Source organism: Hyla sarda, chromosome 8 (assembly GCF_029499605.1).
Source record: "Hyla sarda isolate aHylSar1 chromosome 8, aHylSar1.hap1, whole genome shotgun sequence".
Taxonomy (NCBI): Eukaryota; Metazoa; Chordata; class Amphibia; order Anura; family Hylidae; genus Hyla; species Hyla sarda.
Genome location: NC_079196.1, coordinates 121,030,765 through 121,049,408, shown reverse-complemented (window position 1 = coordinate 121,049,408; position 18,644 = coordinate 121,030,765). Strand labels below are relative to the sequence as shown.

Sequence of the window (18,644 nt, the reverse complement as noted above, 5' to 3'; positions counted from 1 at the left end):
AATAGGCACTGAAGATCCGGCAGGGGTGTGTGGGAGGTGCAACAACTTATAATGTGCTGTCAGGTGCTTTTACTAATTATGGGCGTACTGGCCCTTTAACCCCTTAACCCCTTAAGGACGCAGCCCTTTTTCACCTTAAGGACTGAGCCCTTTTTCGCAATTCTGACCACCGGCGCTTTACGAATTAATAAAGCGAAAACGCTTTTGCCGAATATTCTGATTCTGAGATTGTTTTTTCGTGACATATTCTACTTTAGTTTGGTGGTAAATTTTCGGCGTTACTTGCATCCTTTTTTGGTGAAAAATCCCAAAATGTCATGAAAATTTAGCATTTTTCTAACTTTGAAGCTCTCTACTTGTAAGAAAAATGGATAATCACAATACATTTTATTTATATTCACAAATACAATATGTCCACTTTATGTTGGCATCATAAAATGGACATATTTTTACTTTTTGAAAAAATTAGAGGGCTTCAAATTAGAGCAGCAATTTTCAAAAAATTCATGAAAATTGCTAAATCTGAAGGGACAGATGTTACAGAACTACAACTCAAAGCATGCATGGGCAGTCCAGGCATGCTGAGAGTTGTAGTTTGGCAACATCTGGAGGGCTACCGTTTGGGCACCACTGTAACAGTGGTCGCCAAACTGTGACCCTCCAGATGTTGCAAAACTACAATTCTCAGCATGCCCAGACAGCCTTTGGCTGTCTGGGCATGCTGGGAGTTGCAGTCCGGCCTTCCTAGTGGTTGCCACAGTAAAGATCACATTACTTTCACTTTCATTTCTCCCCCCCACTGTCGATTCCCTTCCTGAGCCGTGATCTCCGCTGGATGTCTGCGATGATCGCCGGGCCCCACGCATCTGGTCCTCAGGTAAAGGCATCCATCTTCTCCCCCCCATACTGCCCGACATCCAGGGGTGGGCAGAACGGGGGGGGGGGGGGGGTTTCCATGGCAACCCCCTGTCCTGCGCTGCCATTGGTCAGAACTCAGTTGTGACTAATGGCAGGGGATAGGAGGAGATCGCAGCACTGCGACCTCACTCCTATCCCTTAGGCTGATCAGGGCTGTCACTGACACCAGAGACCCGATCAGCCAGGAATTGGAGAAAATTGCATGTCTGAATTGACATGCGATTCTCTCTGATCGCCAACATGGGGGGGGGGGGGCATCCCAATCCGGTCCCCAGCAGGCATCCCGGACCGGTCCCCAACCGGCCAGCGGCGGGGGACGGAATTCCCACGGGCGTATCCATACGCCCTCAGTCCTTAAGGACTCGGGATGCAAGGCATATGGATACGCCCGGCGTCCTGAACAGGTTAAGGACCAAGACCATTTTCACCTTAAGGACCAGGCCAATTTTATTTTTCCTCCTCGCCTTCTAAAATCCATAACTCTTTTATAATTCCATCTACAGACCCATATAAGGGCTTGTTTTTTGCGTGACCAATTGTACTTTGTAATGAAACCTCTCATTTTACCATAAAATGTACGGCAAACCCCCCTAAAAAAAATTTTTAGGGAGCAAATTTTGCACATTTTGGAGGGTTTCGTTTTCACACTGTACAATTTACGGTAAAAATGACATGTGTTTTTTATTTTGTGGGTCAATATGATTAAAATTATACCCATGGCTAGATACTTTTATATTTTTCTACTGCTTAAAAAAATAAAAAATCGAAAACTTTGTACAAAATCACTAATCGCCCTATTTTGACCACCTATAACTTTTTATAAACTGTTTTCGTATATAGGGCGGTATGAGGGCTAATTTTTTGCGCCGTCATCTCTACTTTTTATCGATTTCACATTTGCATATATAAAACTTTTATATTATTTTATTTTATTATTTTTTTTTTTTTATAAAATGACCAAAAAACTGAATTTTTTTACTTTTTCCTCCGTTTTTTATGTACACGCCATTCACCGTACAGGATCATTAACATTATATTTTGATAGTTCGGAAATTTACGCACGTGGCGATACCAAATAGGTTTATTAAAAAAAAAATTAAGCTTTTTGGGGGTAAAATGGGAAAAACCGACAATTTTCGTATTTATTGGGGGAAGGTATTTTTCACTTTTTTTTTTTTACTTATTTTTTACATTTTTCAATGTTTTTTTTATTTTTATTTATTTTTTTTTACACTTTTTATGTCCCCATAGGGGACTATCTATAGCAATCATTTGATTACTGATTACTGATCAGTATTATCGGCTATCTCCTGCTCTGGTCTGCTCGATCTTAGACCAGAGCAGGAGACGCCGGGAGATGGAGGGAGGCAGGTGAGGGGACCTCCATCCGCCATTACAGATGACCGGATTGCCGCGGCAGCACTGCGGACGATCCGATCATCTATTTTAACATGCGCATTGCCTCAGATGCCATGATCTGTACCGATCACGGCATCTGAGGGGTTAATGGCAGACATCCGCGCGTTCGCGGATGTCGGACATTACCGGTGGGTCCCCGGCTGCTGATAGCAGCCGGAACCTGCCGTGTATGCTCGCGGTCATACACAGGACATAAATATATGTCCTGGTGCGCGAAGTACCACCAAATCAGGACGTACATTTACGTTCAAGGTCGTTAAGGGGTTAAACTTCAACGCTCTGGTACTCACGTGCCCTAAGGAACGGAGACGCGTGCTCCGGAGCTGAGAGTGAGAGCGCTGCAGTAGCGGGACGAGGTGAGTGACGGGCCTCGATTCACTTGCGGGCGCATCCCGCGATGTGAGTCCCGACCCCGCCAGCGGTCAGGGACACGGGGACACTGCGCTCACGGCCGGAGTGCATTTTGTAACAATATGCTTATACTACAGACACTGCATTTTACCTGTAGTTGATTTACAGTGGTTAAGCCATTGAGGCACAATAGATAGTGAATATAATTAAAAATGGTTTCTGACAGATCAAGATACTGTTATTTACTGGTCATCAAATATTGATTAAGCATTGATCTCTTTTGCCAAAATACCAATTGCAGTGTTATAAATAGTCTTACATCTTTTTAAAAAAAAAAAGGTTCTTCTGATGTTAAAGACGGACATCAGAAGAACCTACTGCAACATTAATGGAACTGCAGGAATTTTTGGCAAGTACTGGCAGTGTGTACCATGTAATAAAAACCTCCAGTGTTCTTCATATGAATAAGCTATAAAGTAGAGTGGCAAGACAGAAGCCTCTTCTTACAAAGAAAACGCATCTAAGCCCAGCTGAAGTTTGCCAAAACAAACATCAATTCCCCCAAAAGCATATGGGAACATGCATTGTGGTCTGATAAGATGGTTGTAGGTTATACTTTTTGGCTATAATTCCAAAAGGTATGTTTAGTGCAAAAACAACACTGTACATCACCCAATGAACACAATACCCACAGTGAAGCATTGTGTTGGTAGCATCATGCTTTGGGGCTGTTTTTCTACAGCTGGGACCAGGGACTGTTAGGGTGGAAGGAATTATGAACAATTCCAAATGCCAGACAATTTTGGCACAAAGCTTTCAGGCATCTGTTAGAAAGCTGAAGACTGAGTTCACTTTCAGCATGACAACAACCCAAACCACACATCCAAATCCACAAAAGCATGGCTTCGCCAGAGCCCAGACCTTAAAGAGGTATTTAGGGAAAAAACATCTTATTCCCTATCGAAAGGATAGGGGATTAGATGTCTGATTGCGGGGGGCCCACCACTGGGCCCCCCCGCGATCTCCCTGCAGCAGCCCGCATTCTATGCGTAGCTGCGTCTGCAGTTTCGGAAACTGTCGGGCTTCTGAGACGGGGACGTGACGTTACGCCCCCTGGGTGAGGTCACGTCCCCGTCTCGGAAGCTCGGCGGTTTCCAAAACTGCAGACGCAGCTACGCATAGAATGCGGACTGCTGCAGGGAGATCGTGAGGGGTATATATGTGTGTGTATATCAGTGTGTCTATCTAATGTGTATGTGTAAGAATATAGGAAGCCAGAGTGTGTGTAATAAAGGGGGACTACAATCATATCCTCCAGCTGTTTCAAAACTAAAACTCCCAGCATGCCTGCACAGCCAAATGATGTGTGGGCATGCTGGGAGCTGTAGTTTTGGGGGAGTGGTTATCACAGTGAGTACCCGCCCCCCTGCTTCTGGTGGATAGAATTAAGGTATTTCAGAAATAAAGCTAATTCTGAGAGAAATGTAGGTCACAGACAGATACAAAGTACATGTACATGATCAGGATGAGATACTGAGCAACATATAACAGTTTGTTTTTTTTGAGTGATCTGACGGGTACGCTTTAAGGGTGTGCACATTTATGCAACTAGGTTATAGTGAGTTATTTTTTTTCTCCCCCCCCCCCCTCAAAGGTTTCAGTTAGTATTGCAATTAAGTTGTTTACATTATAGGTCACATAAAAAGATGTAAAAAGTTCTGACATCATTTATCTTTGTCTTGTTCTTTATCATCACAAGAACCTGGCGCTTGAGTGTGTAGACTTTTTAGCAAGTGTATTCTAGCCTAAATGAGTGTTAATACTAGGGATGTCTCGATAACATTTTTTTTTAAGACCGAGTACCGATACTTTAATTCTAGTACTCGCCGATACCAAGTACGAGTACTTCTATTTTAAAGGGAATCCGACAGCAGGGTGACCCGGTTTCTTTCGCTGTTTACCGTATGATATGTGGTTCCTTGTTGTGTACAATGGAGGCGGCTGCTGTAGTATGAGCCAAGATTTCTCTCTTCTCCATTGGACAGAACAGGGAATTTGCATTGGCGGAGAGAACAATGACCACATGGTGAGCAGCGGCAGAAACCGGGTTACCTGCACTATCTACCTATAAATTCAAGTTAGTGGAGGTGACTCTGCTGTAAGATTGTCTTTAATAGTAGGTAGTATCCCCCTGCAGACATTAGCAGCAGCCCCCTTGTAGACATTAGCAGCAGCCCCCTTGTAGACATAAGTAGCAGCCCCCCTGTAGACCACAACCCCCCTTTAGACAGTGGGCCCCCATTTAAACAGCAGCAGGGCCCCCTTTTAAACAGCAGCAGGGCCCCCTTTAGACAGCAGCAGCCCCCCCCCTTTAGACAGCAGCAGCCCCCCCCCTTTAGACAGCAGCAGGGCCCCCCCTTTAGACAGCAGCAGGGGCCCCCCCTTTAGACAGCAGCAGGGGCCCCCTTTAGACAGCAGCAGCCCCCCCCCTTTAGACAGCAGCAGGGCCCCCCCTTTAGACAGCAGCAGAGCCCCCCTGTTTAAACAACAGCAGGGCCCCCCTGTTTAAACAACAGCAGGGCCCCCCGGTAGACATTAGTAGAAGCCCCCCTACTTGCAGGCAGCTCACCTCCTCTGTCGGGTGCTGCCGCTCCACCGGCCCGTTCTCCTGTCCTCCGGTCCAAATCATGTCATCCTATGGAGGAGCATGTGACATATACGTCACTCTGCTTCCTCCGTAGCATTATGCTGGGCGCAGGGGAAGAGGTGGAGTGACATATATGTCACATGCTCCTCCATAGGAGGACATGATGCGGCCCGGAGGACGGGAGAACGGGGCAGTGGAGCGGCAGCAAGTATCAGGCATGGTATCAGGGACATTAAACGAGTCCCCAATACCATGCAAATGGCTAGTATCGGCCCCGATACCAGTATCAGTATCAGGACATCCCTAGTTAATATGTCCTTTGCAAAGCTGATGAGAAGGGAAAATAAAGGCAGTTTCAGCAGTCTAATAGTAACAGAAGGCTCAGAGCAGACAGTGCAGCATTTTTTTTATTTATTTTTTAAATACATGAAAAAGCATAGAAAAATGCTGGTGGAGTCTGCCAATATTTCTGTCTTTGCTGACATCTTATTGCATCAACATGAAGAGCGAATTTCTTTCTCTGGTGAAGGGGTACTTAACAGGTATAGAGGGAGGAAAATGAACATTTAGGACTTACAGATCTTTCTCCCTACCAATTATGTATTACTTTTTTTTAACTACTTCAAAGGAAATGCTGCATCTACATTTATAATCTATGGATATTGGCAACTTACCTTGGCCACCCAAAATACCAGTAGATTTGACCACCATTTCAAGCTTTTTGTCCCATGTAAATGTTCGAATGTAATCTGTTAGTAAACAATGAAAAAAAAAATGAACACTTTATGGCTGAATAGGGAATAATTGTAAGAAAGCATGTAAAACATAGAAAGCCACCATGCTGACAGAGAAAACAGAGATTTAAAGGTGTTCAGAATGCTGTGTACAGAGGGGAAGGCGTTAAAAGTGTTACTGTCATTGGAAAAAACCTTTCACATGCTGTCCAGACATGTCTGTCAAAAGTAAAGATTGCTCCGTGTCTCAGTCCTGAGACCTGCTGTGATCACAAATTATAAGCTAGAGAAGTGTGTGGCAGCACACGCTTCACTACCAGGCTGTCAATCAAATCTGACTTATTCAGGAGTACTCTGGTGAAAAACTTTTTTTTTTCTTTTAATCAACTGGTGCCAGAAAGTTAAACAGATTTGTAAATTACTTCTATTAAAAAAATCTTAATCCTTCCTATACTTATTAGCTGCTGAATACTACAGTGGAAATTCTTTTCCGTTTGAAACACAGAGCTGTCTGCTGACATCATGAGCACAGTGCTCTCTGCTGACATCTCTGTCCATTTTAGGAACTGTCCAGAGTAAAAGGAAATCCCCATAGCAAACATGTTGTTCTGGACAGTTCATAAAATGGACAGAGATGTCAGCAGAGAGCACTGTGCTCATGATGTCAGCAGACAGTTCTGTGTTTCAAAATGAAAATAATTTCTGCTGTAGTATTCAGCAGCTAATAAGTACAGGAAGGATTAAGATTTTTTAATAGAAGTAATTTACAAATCTGTTTAACTTTCTGGCACCAGTTGATTAACCCCTTAAGGACATAGGGCGTATCCATACGCCTCCGTTTCCAAGTCCTTAAGGACCGAGGGCGTATGGATACGCCCTGAGCATTTCCGGCCCCCACCGCTAGCCGGAGGGGAGCCGGATGCCTGCTGAAATCGTTCAGTAGGCATCCCGGCATATCGCCCAGGGGGGTCCTTATGTCCCCCCATGTCGGCGATTGCCGCAGATCTCTGGACAATTCAGTCCAGCGATCTGCGGCGGATTCCGGGTCAATCGGGTCTCCAGTGACCCGATGACCCGGAATTACTGGCTGATCGGGGCCATCAGAGACGGCCCCGAACAGCCATAGCCAGCAGGGGTGAGGTGGCACTGGTGCCACCTCACGATCGCCCTGATTCGTCGGCCGGATTACCGGCCGACCAATCAGGGCGCCTGCTGCGGGTGTCACTCCCGCAACCCGCTCCGCCCCTCTTCCGGAGGACGTGAGCGGGTGCGGGAAGACGACCCCCGGTGCTGGGGACCCCGATCCCCGGCGTCCCTTTTGGGATCGGGGCCCCAGGAGCGACGGCGGCGGCGAGGGACAGTCCTGCAGTGTGGATCGTTGGAGGTGAGTGACAGCCTCCTGCTGTTGCTTAGCAACAGCTCCCAGCATGCAACAAGGGTATGCTGGGAGCTGTAGTTATGCAACAGCAGGAGGCAGACCACCACAACTCCCAGCATGCCCTTATGGGCATGCTGGGACTTGTAGTTTTGCAACAGCTGGAGGCACATTCTTTCTATGGAAAAGTGTACCTTCAGCTGTTGTGTAACTACAACTCCCAGCTTGCACAAACAGCTAAAGTGCATGCTGGGAGTTGTAGTGGTGCATCTGGTGGTTGCATAACTACAACTCCCAGCATGCCCGTTGGCTGTCGGTGACTGCCTAGAGTTGTAGTTTTGCAACAGCTGAAGGCACAATGATTTAAGTAGTAAACCAGTGTGTCTCCAGCTGTTGCATAACTACAATCCCCAGCATCCCCAGCCAAATTAGTATGCCTCCGGCTGTTGCATAACTACAAGACCCAGCATGCCCTTCCGCTGTCCGTACATGCTGGGGGTTGTAGCTTTTGCAACAGTTGAAGGCACACTGGTTGCAAAACACTGAGTTTGTTACCAAACTCGGTGTTTCACAACCTGTGTGTCTCCAGCTGTTGCAAAACTACAACTCCCAGCATGCACTGATAGACCGTACATGCTGGGAGTTGTAGTTTTGCAACAGCTGGATGTTTCCCCCCCCAATATGAACGTACAGGGTACACTCACATGGGCGGAGGATTACAGTAAGTATCCGGCTGCAGGTTTGAGCTGCGGCAAATTTTCTGTTGCAGCTCAAACTGCCAGTGAGAAACTACTGTGAACCCCCCGCCCATGCGACTGTACCCTAAAAACACTACACTACACTACCACAAAATAAAATAAAAAGTAAAAAACACTACATATACATATACCCCTACACAGCCCCCTCCCCTCCCCAATAAAAATGAAAAACGTCTGGTACGCCACTGTTTCTAGAACGGAGCCTCCAGCTGTTGCAAAACAACTACTCCCAGTATTGCCAGATAGCCACTGACTGTCCAGGCATGCTGGGAGTTTTACAACAGCTGGAGGCCCCCTGTTTGGGAATCACTGGCGTAGAATACCCCTATGTCCACCCCTATGCAATCCCTAATTTAGGCCTCAAATGCGCATGGCACTCTCACTTTGGAGCCCTGTCGTATTTCAAGGCAACAGTTTAGGGCCACATATGGGGTATCGCCGTACTCGGGAGAAATTGGGCTTCAAATTTTGTGGGGTATTTTCTGCTATTACCCTTTTTAAAAATGTAAAATTTTTGGGAAAACAAGCATTTTAGGTAAAAAAAAAATTTTTTTTTTTTACATATACAAAAGTCATGAAACACCTGTGGGGTATAAAGGTTCACTTAACCCCATGTTACGTTACCCGAGGGGTCTAGTTTCCAAAATGGTATGCCATGTGTTTTTTTTTTTTTTTTTGCTGTCCTGGCACCATAGGGGCTTCCTAAATGCGGCATGCCCCCAGAGCAAAATTTGCTTTCAAAAAGCCAAATGTGACTCCTTCTCTTCTGAGACCTGTAGTGCGCCAGCGGAGCACTTTTCACCCCCATATGGGGTGTTTTCTGAATCGGGAGAAATTGGGCTTCAAATTTTGGGGGGTATTTTCTGCTATTACCCTTTTTAAAAATGTAAACATTTTGGGAAACCAAGCATTTTAGGTAAAAAAAAAATTAATTTTTTTTACATATGCAAAAGTCGTGAAACACCTGTGGGGTATTAAGGTTTATTTTACCCCTTGTTACGTTCCCTGAGGGGTCTAGTTTCCAAAATGGTATGCCATGTGTGTTTTTTTGCTGTTCTGGCACCATAGGGGCTTCCTAAAGGTGACATGCCCCCCAAAAACCATTTGATGCTCCTTCCCTTCTGAGCCCTCTACTGCGCCCGCTGAACAATTAACATAGACATATGAGGTATGTGCTTACTCGAGAGAAATTGGGTTTCAAATACAAGTAAAAATTTTCTCCTTTTTACCCCTTGCAAAAATTCAAAAATTGGGTCTACAAGAACATGCGAGTGTAAAAAATGAAGATTTTGAATTTTCTCCTTCACTTTGCTGCTATTCCTGTGAAACACCTAAAGGGTTAATACACTTACTGAATGTCATTTTGAATACTTTGGGGGGGGTGCAGTTTTTATAATGGGGTCTTTTATGGGGCATTTCTAATATGAAGACCCTTCAAATCCACTTCAAACCTGAACTGGTCCATGAAAAATAGCGAGTTTGAAAATTTTGTGAAAAATTTCAAAATTGCTGCTGAACTTTGAAGCCCTCTGGTGTCTTCCAAAAGTAAAAACTCGTCAATTTTATGATGCAAACATAAAGTAGACATATTGTATATGTGAACCCAAAAAAAAAAAATATTTTGGATATCCATTTTCCTTACAAGCAGAGAGCTTCAAAGTTAGAAAAATGCAAAATTTTCATTTTTTTCATCAAATTTGGTGATTTTTCACCAAGAAAGGATGCAAGTTACCATAAAATTTTACCACTAAGTTAAAGTAGAATATGTCACGAAAAAACAATCTCGGAATCAGAATGATAACTAAAAGCATTCCAGAGTTATTAATGTTTAAAGTGACAGTGGTCACAATTGCAAAAAACGCTCCGGTCCTTAAGGTGAAAAAGGGCTCGGTCCTTAAGGGGTTAAAAAAAAAAAAAAAAAAAAGATTTTCACCGGAGTACCCCTTTAATCTGTGCAGGGACTGAAGAGAGTGGGTCTCGTGATCCAAGATCTAAACTTTAAGAATGCACGGATGACATGTCAAATTTATTTTCCAAATGAACACTTTTTTCTAATTTGCTAATTTGCTTTTATGAAGAGGTGAGTAGAAGCCTTGACAGAGGAATGGCTGTGGATATAGTGTTTCTGGATTTTGCCAAAGCGTTTGATACTGTCCCTCACAGACGTCTGACAGGTAAGTTAAGGTCCTTGGGCTTGGAAACTTTAGTTTGTAACTGGATTGAACACTGGCTCATGGATCGTACCCAGAGAGTGGTGGTCAATGATTCGTACTCTGATTGGTCCCCGGTAATTAGTGGTGTACCCCAAGGTTCAGTACTGGGCCCGCTGTTGTTTAATTTATTTATCAATGATATAGAGGATGGTATTAACAGCTCTGTTTCTATCTTTGCAGATGACACCAAGCTTTGTAGCACAGTACAGTCTATAGAGGATGTGCATAAGTTACAAGATGACTTGGATAGACTAAGTGTCTGGGCATCCACTTGGCAAATGAGGTTCAATGTGGATAAATGTAAAGTTATGCATCTGGGTACTGATAACCTGCATGCATCGTATGTCTTAGGGGGGATTAAACTGGCGGAGTCACTGGTAGAGAAGGATCTGGGTGTACTTGTAGATCACAGACTACAGAATAGCATGCAATGTCAGGCTGCTGCTTCCAAAGCCGGCAGGATATTGTCATGTATAAAAAGAGGCATGGACTCAAGGGACAGGGACATAATACTCCCCCTTTATAAAGCATTGGTACGGCCTCACCTGGAATATGCTGTTCAGTTTTGGGCACCTGTCCATAAAAGGGACACTGCGGAGTTGGAAAGGGTGCAGAGACGTGCGACTAAACTAATATGGGGCATGGAACATCTTAGCTATGAGGAGCGATTAAAGGAGTTACAATTGTTTAGTCTTGAGAAGAGACGTTTAAGGGGGGATATGATAAACGTATATAAGTATATTAATGGCCCATACAAAAAATATGGAGAAAAACTGTTCCAGGTTAAACCCCCCCAAAGGACGAGGGGACACTCCCTCCGTCTGGCGAAGAAAAAGTTTAGTCTCAAGGGGCGACACGCCTTCTTTACCGTGAGGACTGTGAATTTATGGAACGGTCTACCTCAGGAACTGGTCACAGTAGGAATAATTAACAGCTTTAAAACAGGATTAGATACATTTATGGAACAAAATAACATTAATGCTTATGAAGAAATATAAAATCCCATCCCTTCCCCAATATCGCGCCACACCCCTACCCCTTAATTCCCTGGTTGAACTTGATGGACATATGTCTTTTTTTCGACCGTACTAACTATGTAACTATGTAACTTTAATACTGAAACCGTATATTTTGATAGATCGGGTAATATTAAGCGGGTTTTCTTGAAATTGCTTTCCATGACCTTACACTGGAAAGGAACAGTGACTTAAAGGTGGTCAACGTGTTTTTTCGTTTTTGACTTACCCTTTGTTTTGTTTCATTTCTATTCTTGTTGTTTAGGCGACTACATTTTCGTTCTTTGTTGTCTTTTTATCCCCCACTTTGTTTTCCTATCTTTGCTTCTATTTCCTGTTTCTTGCTGTGCTGAAAACTACAAATCCCAGCATGCCACATGCCTTGCTGGTTTGAGGCAGCTCCTTTTTTTGTTTTGTTTGTTTGTTCCGCCATTTACCCATCCTACTATTTTCCTGGGTCAGCCCCCTTATACACAGCACACTAATATAATCAGCCCTGGTTGGGATACACTGGCATGCACACCCAAAATGGACTACAACTCCCAGCATGTGTCATTCAGGAGTCTTCAGTCTCCTGGGGCTTGTAGTTCACCACACCTCTGTAGGGCATACACCAGTGTTTTCCAACCAGGGTGCCTCCAGGTGTTGCAAAACTACAACTTCCAGCATGCCCTGACAGCCTTTTGGGCATGCTAGGAGTTGTAGTTTTGCAACAGCTGGAGGCACACTGGTTGGGAAACACTGGTGTAACATGATGTGTATGCTGAATAGGCTAGAACAGTGTTTCCAAACCAGTGAGCCTCCAGCTGTTGCAAATCTACAACTCCCAGCATACCCAAAGTCTGTCAGGGCATGCTGGGAGTTGTAGTTTTGCAACAGCTGGAGGCACACTGGTTTGTAAACACTAGCATACACACACACAACAGCGACTACAACTCCCAGCATGTGTCATTCAGGAGTCCCCCGCTCCCCCTTCACACATAGAGATCATTCCCAGTATGAGATTTATTCCCCTGCAGTCCATACATCCCCAGCCCGTTCACCTTCTCATCTTCCCCTTCAGATAACACTGATCTTCTCTGTGTTTCTTCTCCTGTGCAGACCTGCATCCTTAGAATACAGAGCAGGGGGAGGGGAGGAGCTGTGTACTCAGCTGGATGAGATGAGGGGGCGTGGCTTATTTTTCTCATGCAGACAGAGAAAAAAAAAAAAAGCAATGACATCTTGTCCACCTCAGAACTGTGGACAACAGTAAAAGAAAACCCTCTGAACTACAGAACTTCCTGCCCAACAAACAGGTAAGAAAAACACATACATGCTGCCAAAACATATAACACATGTATATTGCAAAAAAACAAAACTTACAAAGAAGATGCCACATAGTCAAAAGTTAAGGCACACAACAATGAAATAGGTGAGATAACAGCATAGGAAAGCAATTTCTGAAGATGCAGTCTGCATATCTCCATTGTATTAATTTTCTAGTCAGAGCACTTTATTTCTAGGACTAAGATTTATTTATTCAAAATTTCTGATTTTGTACTTTTGTATACATCGTTCATGATTAACCCATGACCAAGCCCATTTTCACCTTAAGGACCAGAACATTTTTTGCACATCTGACCACTGTCACTTTAAGCATTAATAACTCTGGGATGCTTTTACTTATGAATTTGATTCAGAGACAGATTTTACATATTCTACTTCAGCATAGTGGTTTTTGCCGATACTTGCATCATTTCTTGGTGGAAAAATTCAAAAATGTCATGAAAAATTTGAAAATTTTGCATTTTTCTAACTTTGAAGCTCTCTGCTTGTACGAAAAATAGACATACCAAATAAAATATATATAGATTCACATATACAATATGTCTACTTTATGTTTGCATCATAAAGTTGACATGTTTACTTTTTTTTTGTATTTTCTAAAATCGGAATTTTTCAGGGACCAATTCAGTTTTGAAGTAGATTTGAAGGGTCTTCATATTAGAAATACCCCATAAATTTGCACATTATAAAAACAGCACCCCTCAAAGTATTCAAAATGACATTCAGTAAATGCATTAACCCTTTAGGTGTTTCACAGGAATAGCTGCAAAGTAAAGAAGAAAAATTCAAAATCTTCATTTTTTACACTCTCATGTACACTGAATTTTTACAAGGGGTAAAAGGAGAGAAAGCCCCCCAAAATTTGCAACCCAATTTCTCTCGAGTAAGGAAATACCTCAAATGTGTAGGTAAAGTGTTCGGCGGGTGCAGTAGAGGGATCAGAAGGGAAGAAGCGACAATGGGATTTTGGAAATGGTTTTTGGGGGGCATGTCACATTTAGGAAGCCCCTATGGTGCCAGAACAGCAACCCCCCCCCCCACATGGCATACTATTTTGGAAACTACACCCCTCAAGGAAAGTAACAAGGGGTACAGTGAGCCTTAACTCCCTACAGGTGTTTGACAACTTTTTGTTAAATTTGGATGTGTAAATTATTATTTTTTTTTTCCCCACTAAAATGCTGGTTTTCCCTCAAATTTTACATTTTTACAAAGGGGAATAGGAGAAAATGCCCGTGAAAATTTGTAACCCGATCTCTTCTGAGTATGGAAATACCCAATGTGTGGACGTCAAGTACACTGCGGGTGCACTACAATGCTTAGAAAAGGAGTCACATTTAGCTTTTGGAAGGTATATTTAGCTGAAATAGTTCTTGGGGGCATGTCTTCGGGAGAAAATGCCCCCCAAAATTTGTGACCCCATTTTTTCTGGGTATGGTAATACCTCATGTGTGGAAATTACTGAAAGTTGTGACAAAATTTGTTTTCTCTATCTGTTTTTCAAGTTTTTCTTTGTTAGCTGTTTTAGCCGGGTATAGGCACTCTATGCGATTTCTTCTGTGCTTGTTGGAATGCCTGTTTGACAATCATTTTAGGGTATTTCTTTTCTCTAAAGCCATTCTCCAAGATTTTTGCTTCTTTTTTGAACGTGTTTTCCTCCGTACAGTTTTTCCGAATTCGTTAAAATTGGCTATAAAGAGAAATTTTTTAGCCACTGTTTGAAATGTCCACTGTCGAACTCTAAGTAGTTATTAACATCGACTGTTTTAAAAAAGGTGGAGGTGATGAATTCTTTATAATTATGAGAAATACAGAGGTAAAATTTATTTTTTCATAACTTGTCTCAAGGGTGAATTGGAGGCCCCAATAATTGGTGTTGAGTGTTATATGGAAAGGACCAGAGGAAACATCTGAGATCCTAAAAACAAACAGGTCATCTATGTACCTCCGGTACATGATGATATATGGTGTTAAGCTCGGATTTCCTGAAATGAATTGGGACTCGGAGGTGCCCATAAATAAATTAGCATAAGCCGATGCGCCCTTCGAGCCCATCGCAGTCCCTTTACACTGTTTATTAAGAATAAAAAAATTATTGTATAGAATGAATTCCAGACTTTTGATAGAAAAAGATGACAACTTCCTTCTGTACAAAAGAATTTTTTTAAGTAACCTTGTACACATTTTAAACCCAAATTGTGTGAGATGTTTGTATACAGTGATGATACTTCACAGGTAATTAGTTGATATCCACGGTGTTTCCATTAGTACCTCACTGAGTTGTGTGGAGTCCCGTAGATAGCTTGGGAGTTGTAAAACATACGGTTGTAGGAAAAGGTCAATGTAATGAGCTAGGTCACTACTGAGGGAATTGGGATTTGAGATAATGGGACGTCCAGGGGGGTTGCTGAGGGATTTATGGATTTTGGGTAAAACATAAAAATATGGTTTATAGGCATTGACTGATTTTTTTAGGTATTTACCCTTCTTCCTTATTAAGATGATTATTTTTGGTACCTTCTTCAATTAGAAGATGTAAATTATTCTCTATTGGAGGGAAGGGGTTATATGAGATTTCTTGGTAAAATATTTTAATCCAATAGAATCCTATTTGCTTCCCTTTCATAATATTCATAGTCCATTAAGACTAGACCCCTCCTTTGTCTGCAAAACAAATGACAATTTCAGAGTTTTTTTTGTAATCCCTTTATTGCCATGTTCTCTTTTTTGGTGAGATTAGAGCTCATGTGTTCAACAGGTTTTATGAGTTCTTGTGAGACCAGCTCAAGAAAGACCTCAATATTTGGAACTCTTGCGTGGGTCGGGAAAAATGAGGATGGCCGTTTAACTGTTTGGTGTATTATTCCATCATAACTGCCAGGAGTTTGTGTGGGGTGCCTGCTGAACGATCCCGGTACAGGTACGCTCTTGGTCCCTAAGTGGTTAAAGTAGGGCTTTTTAATGAGAAGCTGTTATTTAGATTCAAACATTTTACAACTGCACAGTAAATATTGTGAACAACATTGCCAGAGACTTGTCTTACAGCAGGCACCTGTACAACTCAGATCCTATTCCTCTTCCCTTCTCCTGCACAGGGAATGTGCAAAGAAGAGGAGCTGAGCAAACTCATCATCAACTGTCAAAAATGCAATAATGCTATATGTCTTTAGCTTTGTAAACTTGCCCAAACATTCCTTCAGTCATCAGCTATTTCTCACGATCTCCCCATATACACATTGGGGGAGATTTATCAAAACCTGTGCAGAAGTAATGTTGCCCAGTTGCCCATAGCAACCAATCAGATTTCTTTTTTCATTTTTAAAAAGATCTCTGCAAAATGAAAGAAGCAATTTGATTGGTTGCTATGGGCAAGTGGGCAACTTTTCCTCTGCACAGGTTTTGATAAATCTCCCCCATAATGTTTGGAATGACTGAACATTAAAGTGTTTAAAATGGAGGGAGGGGGGTAAGCTGCTGCTAGACAGCTCTACTGGCAGCTAATGTCTCTGCGGAAAGAAGGACAGGTGGAGTCCAATATGCTCAATTTTTCATCTGTTGGAGAAAGTTGGGGGTCCCTGAACACATTCCACAGTGAGGTTCAGCTAACTCTAAAATATATAGGGCTCTAAAAAAAAAAAAAAAAACAGCAAGGGCCCATTCACACTAAAGAATCTCCATCTGCAGTGAGTGTTATGAACTCCAACGATGCTAGGACCATGCAGACATGCGCGTCACCATTGATGGAAATGCAGTCCTCATAGTATTCTGCTGAATTAACATGTCCAGAATTTGAATTTCTGTGGAAATTCTAGTGTGCATGGTGCACAAGAATTCCTTTGGAGACAATGATGGGCTGCTACACCTGAATTTCCAAGTGGAATTTCTCAGCTTGAAAATGCCATAGTGTGTATGGGCCCTTTCACTAATCTCAACAACATTGAATTTTAAGTCTATTGTGCAAAAAATAGAAATATTTTAATATATATATATATATATTTTTATGTGGAAAGTGACAAGAATGAAAAAGAAAAAATGTTGACTTCCGGTTCCGGCGCCATGCTGTGAGGACGTGCAGGGAGCCCGCTCCTCTACCTTCTTCTATACCCGCAAATAGCACCTGCCTAACTCTACCGCTGACCACCAGTGCCCGCCTGGGGGTCTATGGAAAAATACTTGGTCCCGAAGGGCAATCATAAAGACAAGAAGCAGTCCAAAAATAAAGGTGAGCCGCACTCGGGGACTCTGTGTGGAAGGTCAAGCATGGCTTCCTCCCCTGCATCCAGCAGAGCGCCCTCTCCCTCGCTCTCTACGTCCAGTGTGCTCAATGGGGATGATCGGCTGGAGCTTGCGGGGATCGATTATGAGACTCTGGCTGCTGCGGTGGCCGAGAAGATTGTGCCCAAAGTAAAGGAGTCGATCGTGGCAGCAATCCAGACTACCCTCCTAGACCTGCAAAATACAGTGACACAACATGGCGCCCGTATGGCGGCGGTGGAAGACCGTGTACAGGCATTCGAGACCGCTGAGACTGCCTCTCACACCCGCTCTCTACGCTGGAAGCTGAGTGCAAGCGTCTAGGGGACAAGGTGGAAGACCTTGAAAACCGATCCCGCAGAAATAACCTGCGAATAGTGGGGATACCTGAATCGGTACCGGCTGTTGATCTCATCCATGTATGTGAATTTGTGCTGCTGAAATTACTGGGCCTGCCCCGACCATGTAAAGTTGAGTGGGCACACCGTTTGGGCCCGGATCTACGAGAAGGCCAGGACGCTGGACGGCAACCTGGGCCGCAACTGCGTCTTAGACCGCGTCAGGTCATCACTAGGTATCTGGATTTCCAAGATAAGACCGCGGTTCTACGGGCGTTTAAGAGGAGGCGCACTGACCTGACCCTGGATGGAGCGAAACTTCTTATATTCGGTGACTTTTCGGCAGAAGTTAGTCGCAAATGCAAATTATACTCACCTCTTTGCTCGTCCCTGCATCGGTGGGGTATCAGATTCACCCTTCAATATCCGGCCGCTCTGCGAGTCTTCTTTCCCGATGGCCGTTCTGCGATCTACAGCTTTCCGGAGGAAGCTTCTGCACAGCTGGAGGATCTTCTCCGCAATGATATCGGCGGCTCTCCTTCTCATCAGCGGAGGCAGCGGGAGGGGGATGGAATAACTCCCCCTCTAGATCATTGCCCGGACCCCACAGTGGTCTCTTCTCCCCAGCAGGGTTCACCTTCGCCAAAGCACCCCCCTTTAGATAGGAGGGACAGATGGAACTCTGGGAACCCATCCTGAACGTTGCTTGGAGTCAATCTGCACCTACAGGTACCTCTTTCCCTGTCTACATGTTCTCCCTGTTCGCTACCTGTGACTACTTGGTTGATTGACATAAAGCACGAGGGTGCCCCAGCAGTCGTGGAATATTCCCCCTCCTGCTGTACCGGACTCATGTAGACTTGGCGACATTCCATGACGTGATACCAGCTGATCCCTTTGGACTTTCTCTTATCTTGCTTCCATCAGGGGCACTGCGCCTCACTGGTTGTGCCCAAGGTATATGGTCCGGTCATGGCCCTGGACTGGAATTATTTTTGCTTTCTTACACCATGACCTGGCATCATGATTTGTGGGGGTGGGAGTCCATTTTATTATATTGAAAGTTCTGTTTTCAGTTTACGGGGAGGGGACCAGGGGTTAACGGTTATACCGGGTGGTGAAGTTGGGGACTCGAGAAGGGAGGAGGGTGGGGGGCCTGGGAAGGGGATTTTGTATCGGAGGGTGGGTGGGAGGGCGGGGATCCTCTCGCACTTCTTCTTGCTCTCCGTTTCTGGGCTATAAGAGGGAGGGGACCTAGAGAATACCGGTTGTGGGGGAGGAAGCGGGGAGGA

At 43.9% G+C, this 18,644-nt stretch overlaps 1 protein-coding gene across 8 annotated transcripts in view; it reads right to left on the bottom strand.

Moving 5' to 3' along the window:
- PIKFYVE (phosphoinositide kinase, FYVE-type zinc finger containing) overlaps positions 1-18,644 on the bottom strand; it is a 301,144-nt gene that overhangs the window by 18,275 nt on the left and 264,225 nt on the right. For all 8 annotated transcript variants that reach the window (XR_008847336.1, XM_056536875.1, XM_056536878.1 and 5 more), the window contains one exon: positions 6,010-6,084. Coding sequence is in view for 7 of the 8 variants with exons in the window: in XM_056536875.1 (XP_056392850.1) it covers positions 6,010-6,084 (75 nt within the window). In the remaining variant the exon portion in view is untranslated. The remainder of the gene's footprint in view (positions 1-6,009; positions 6,085-18,644) is intronic.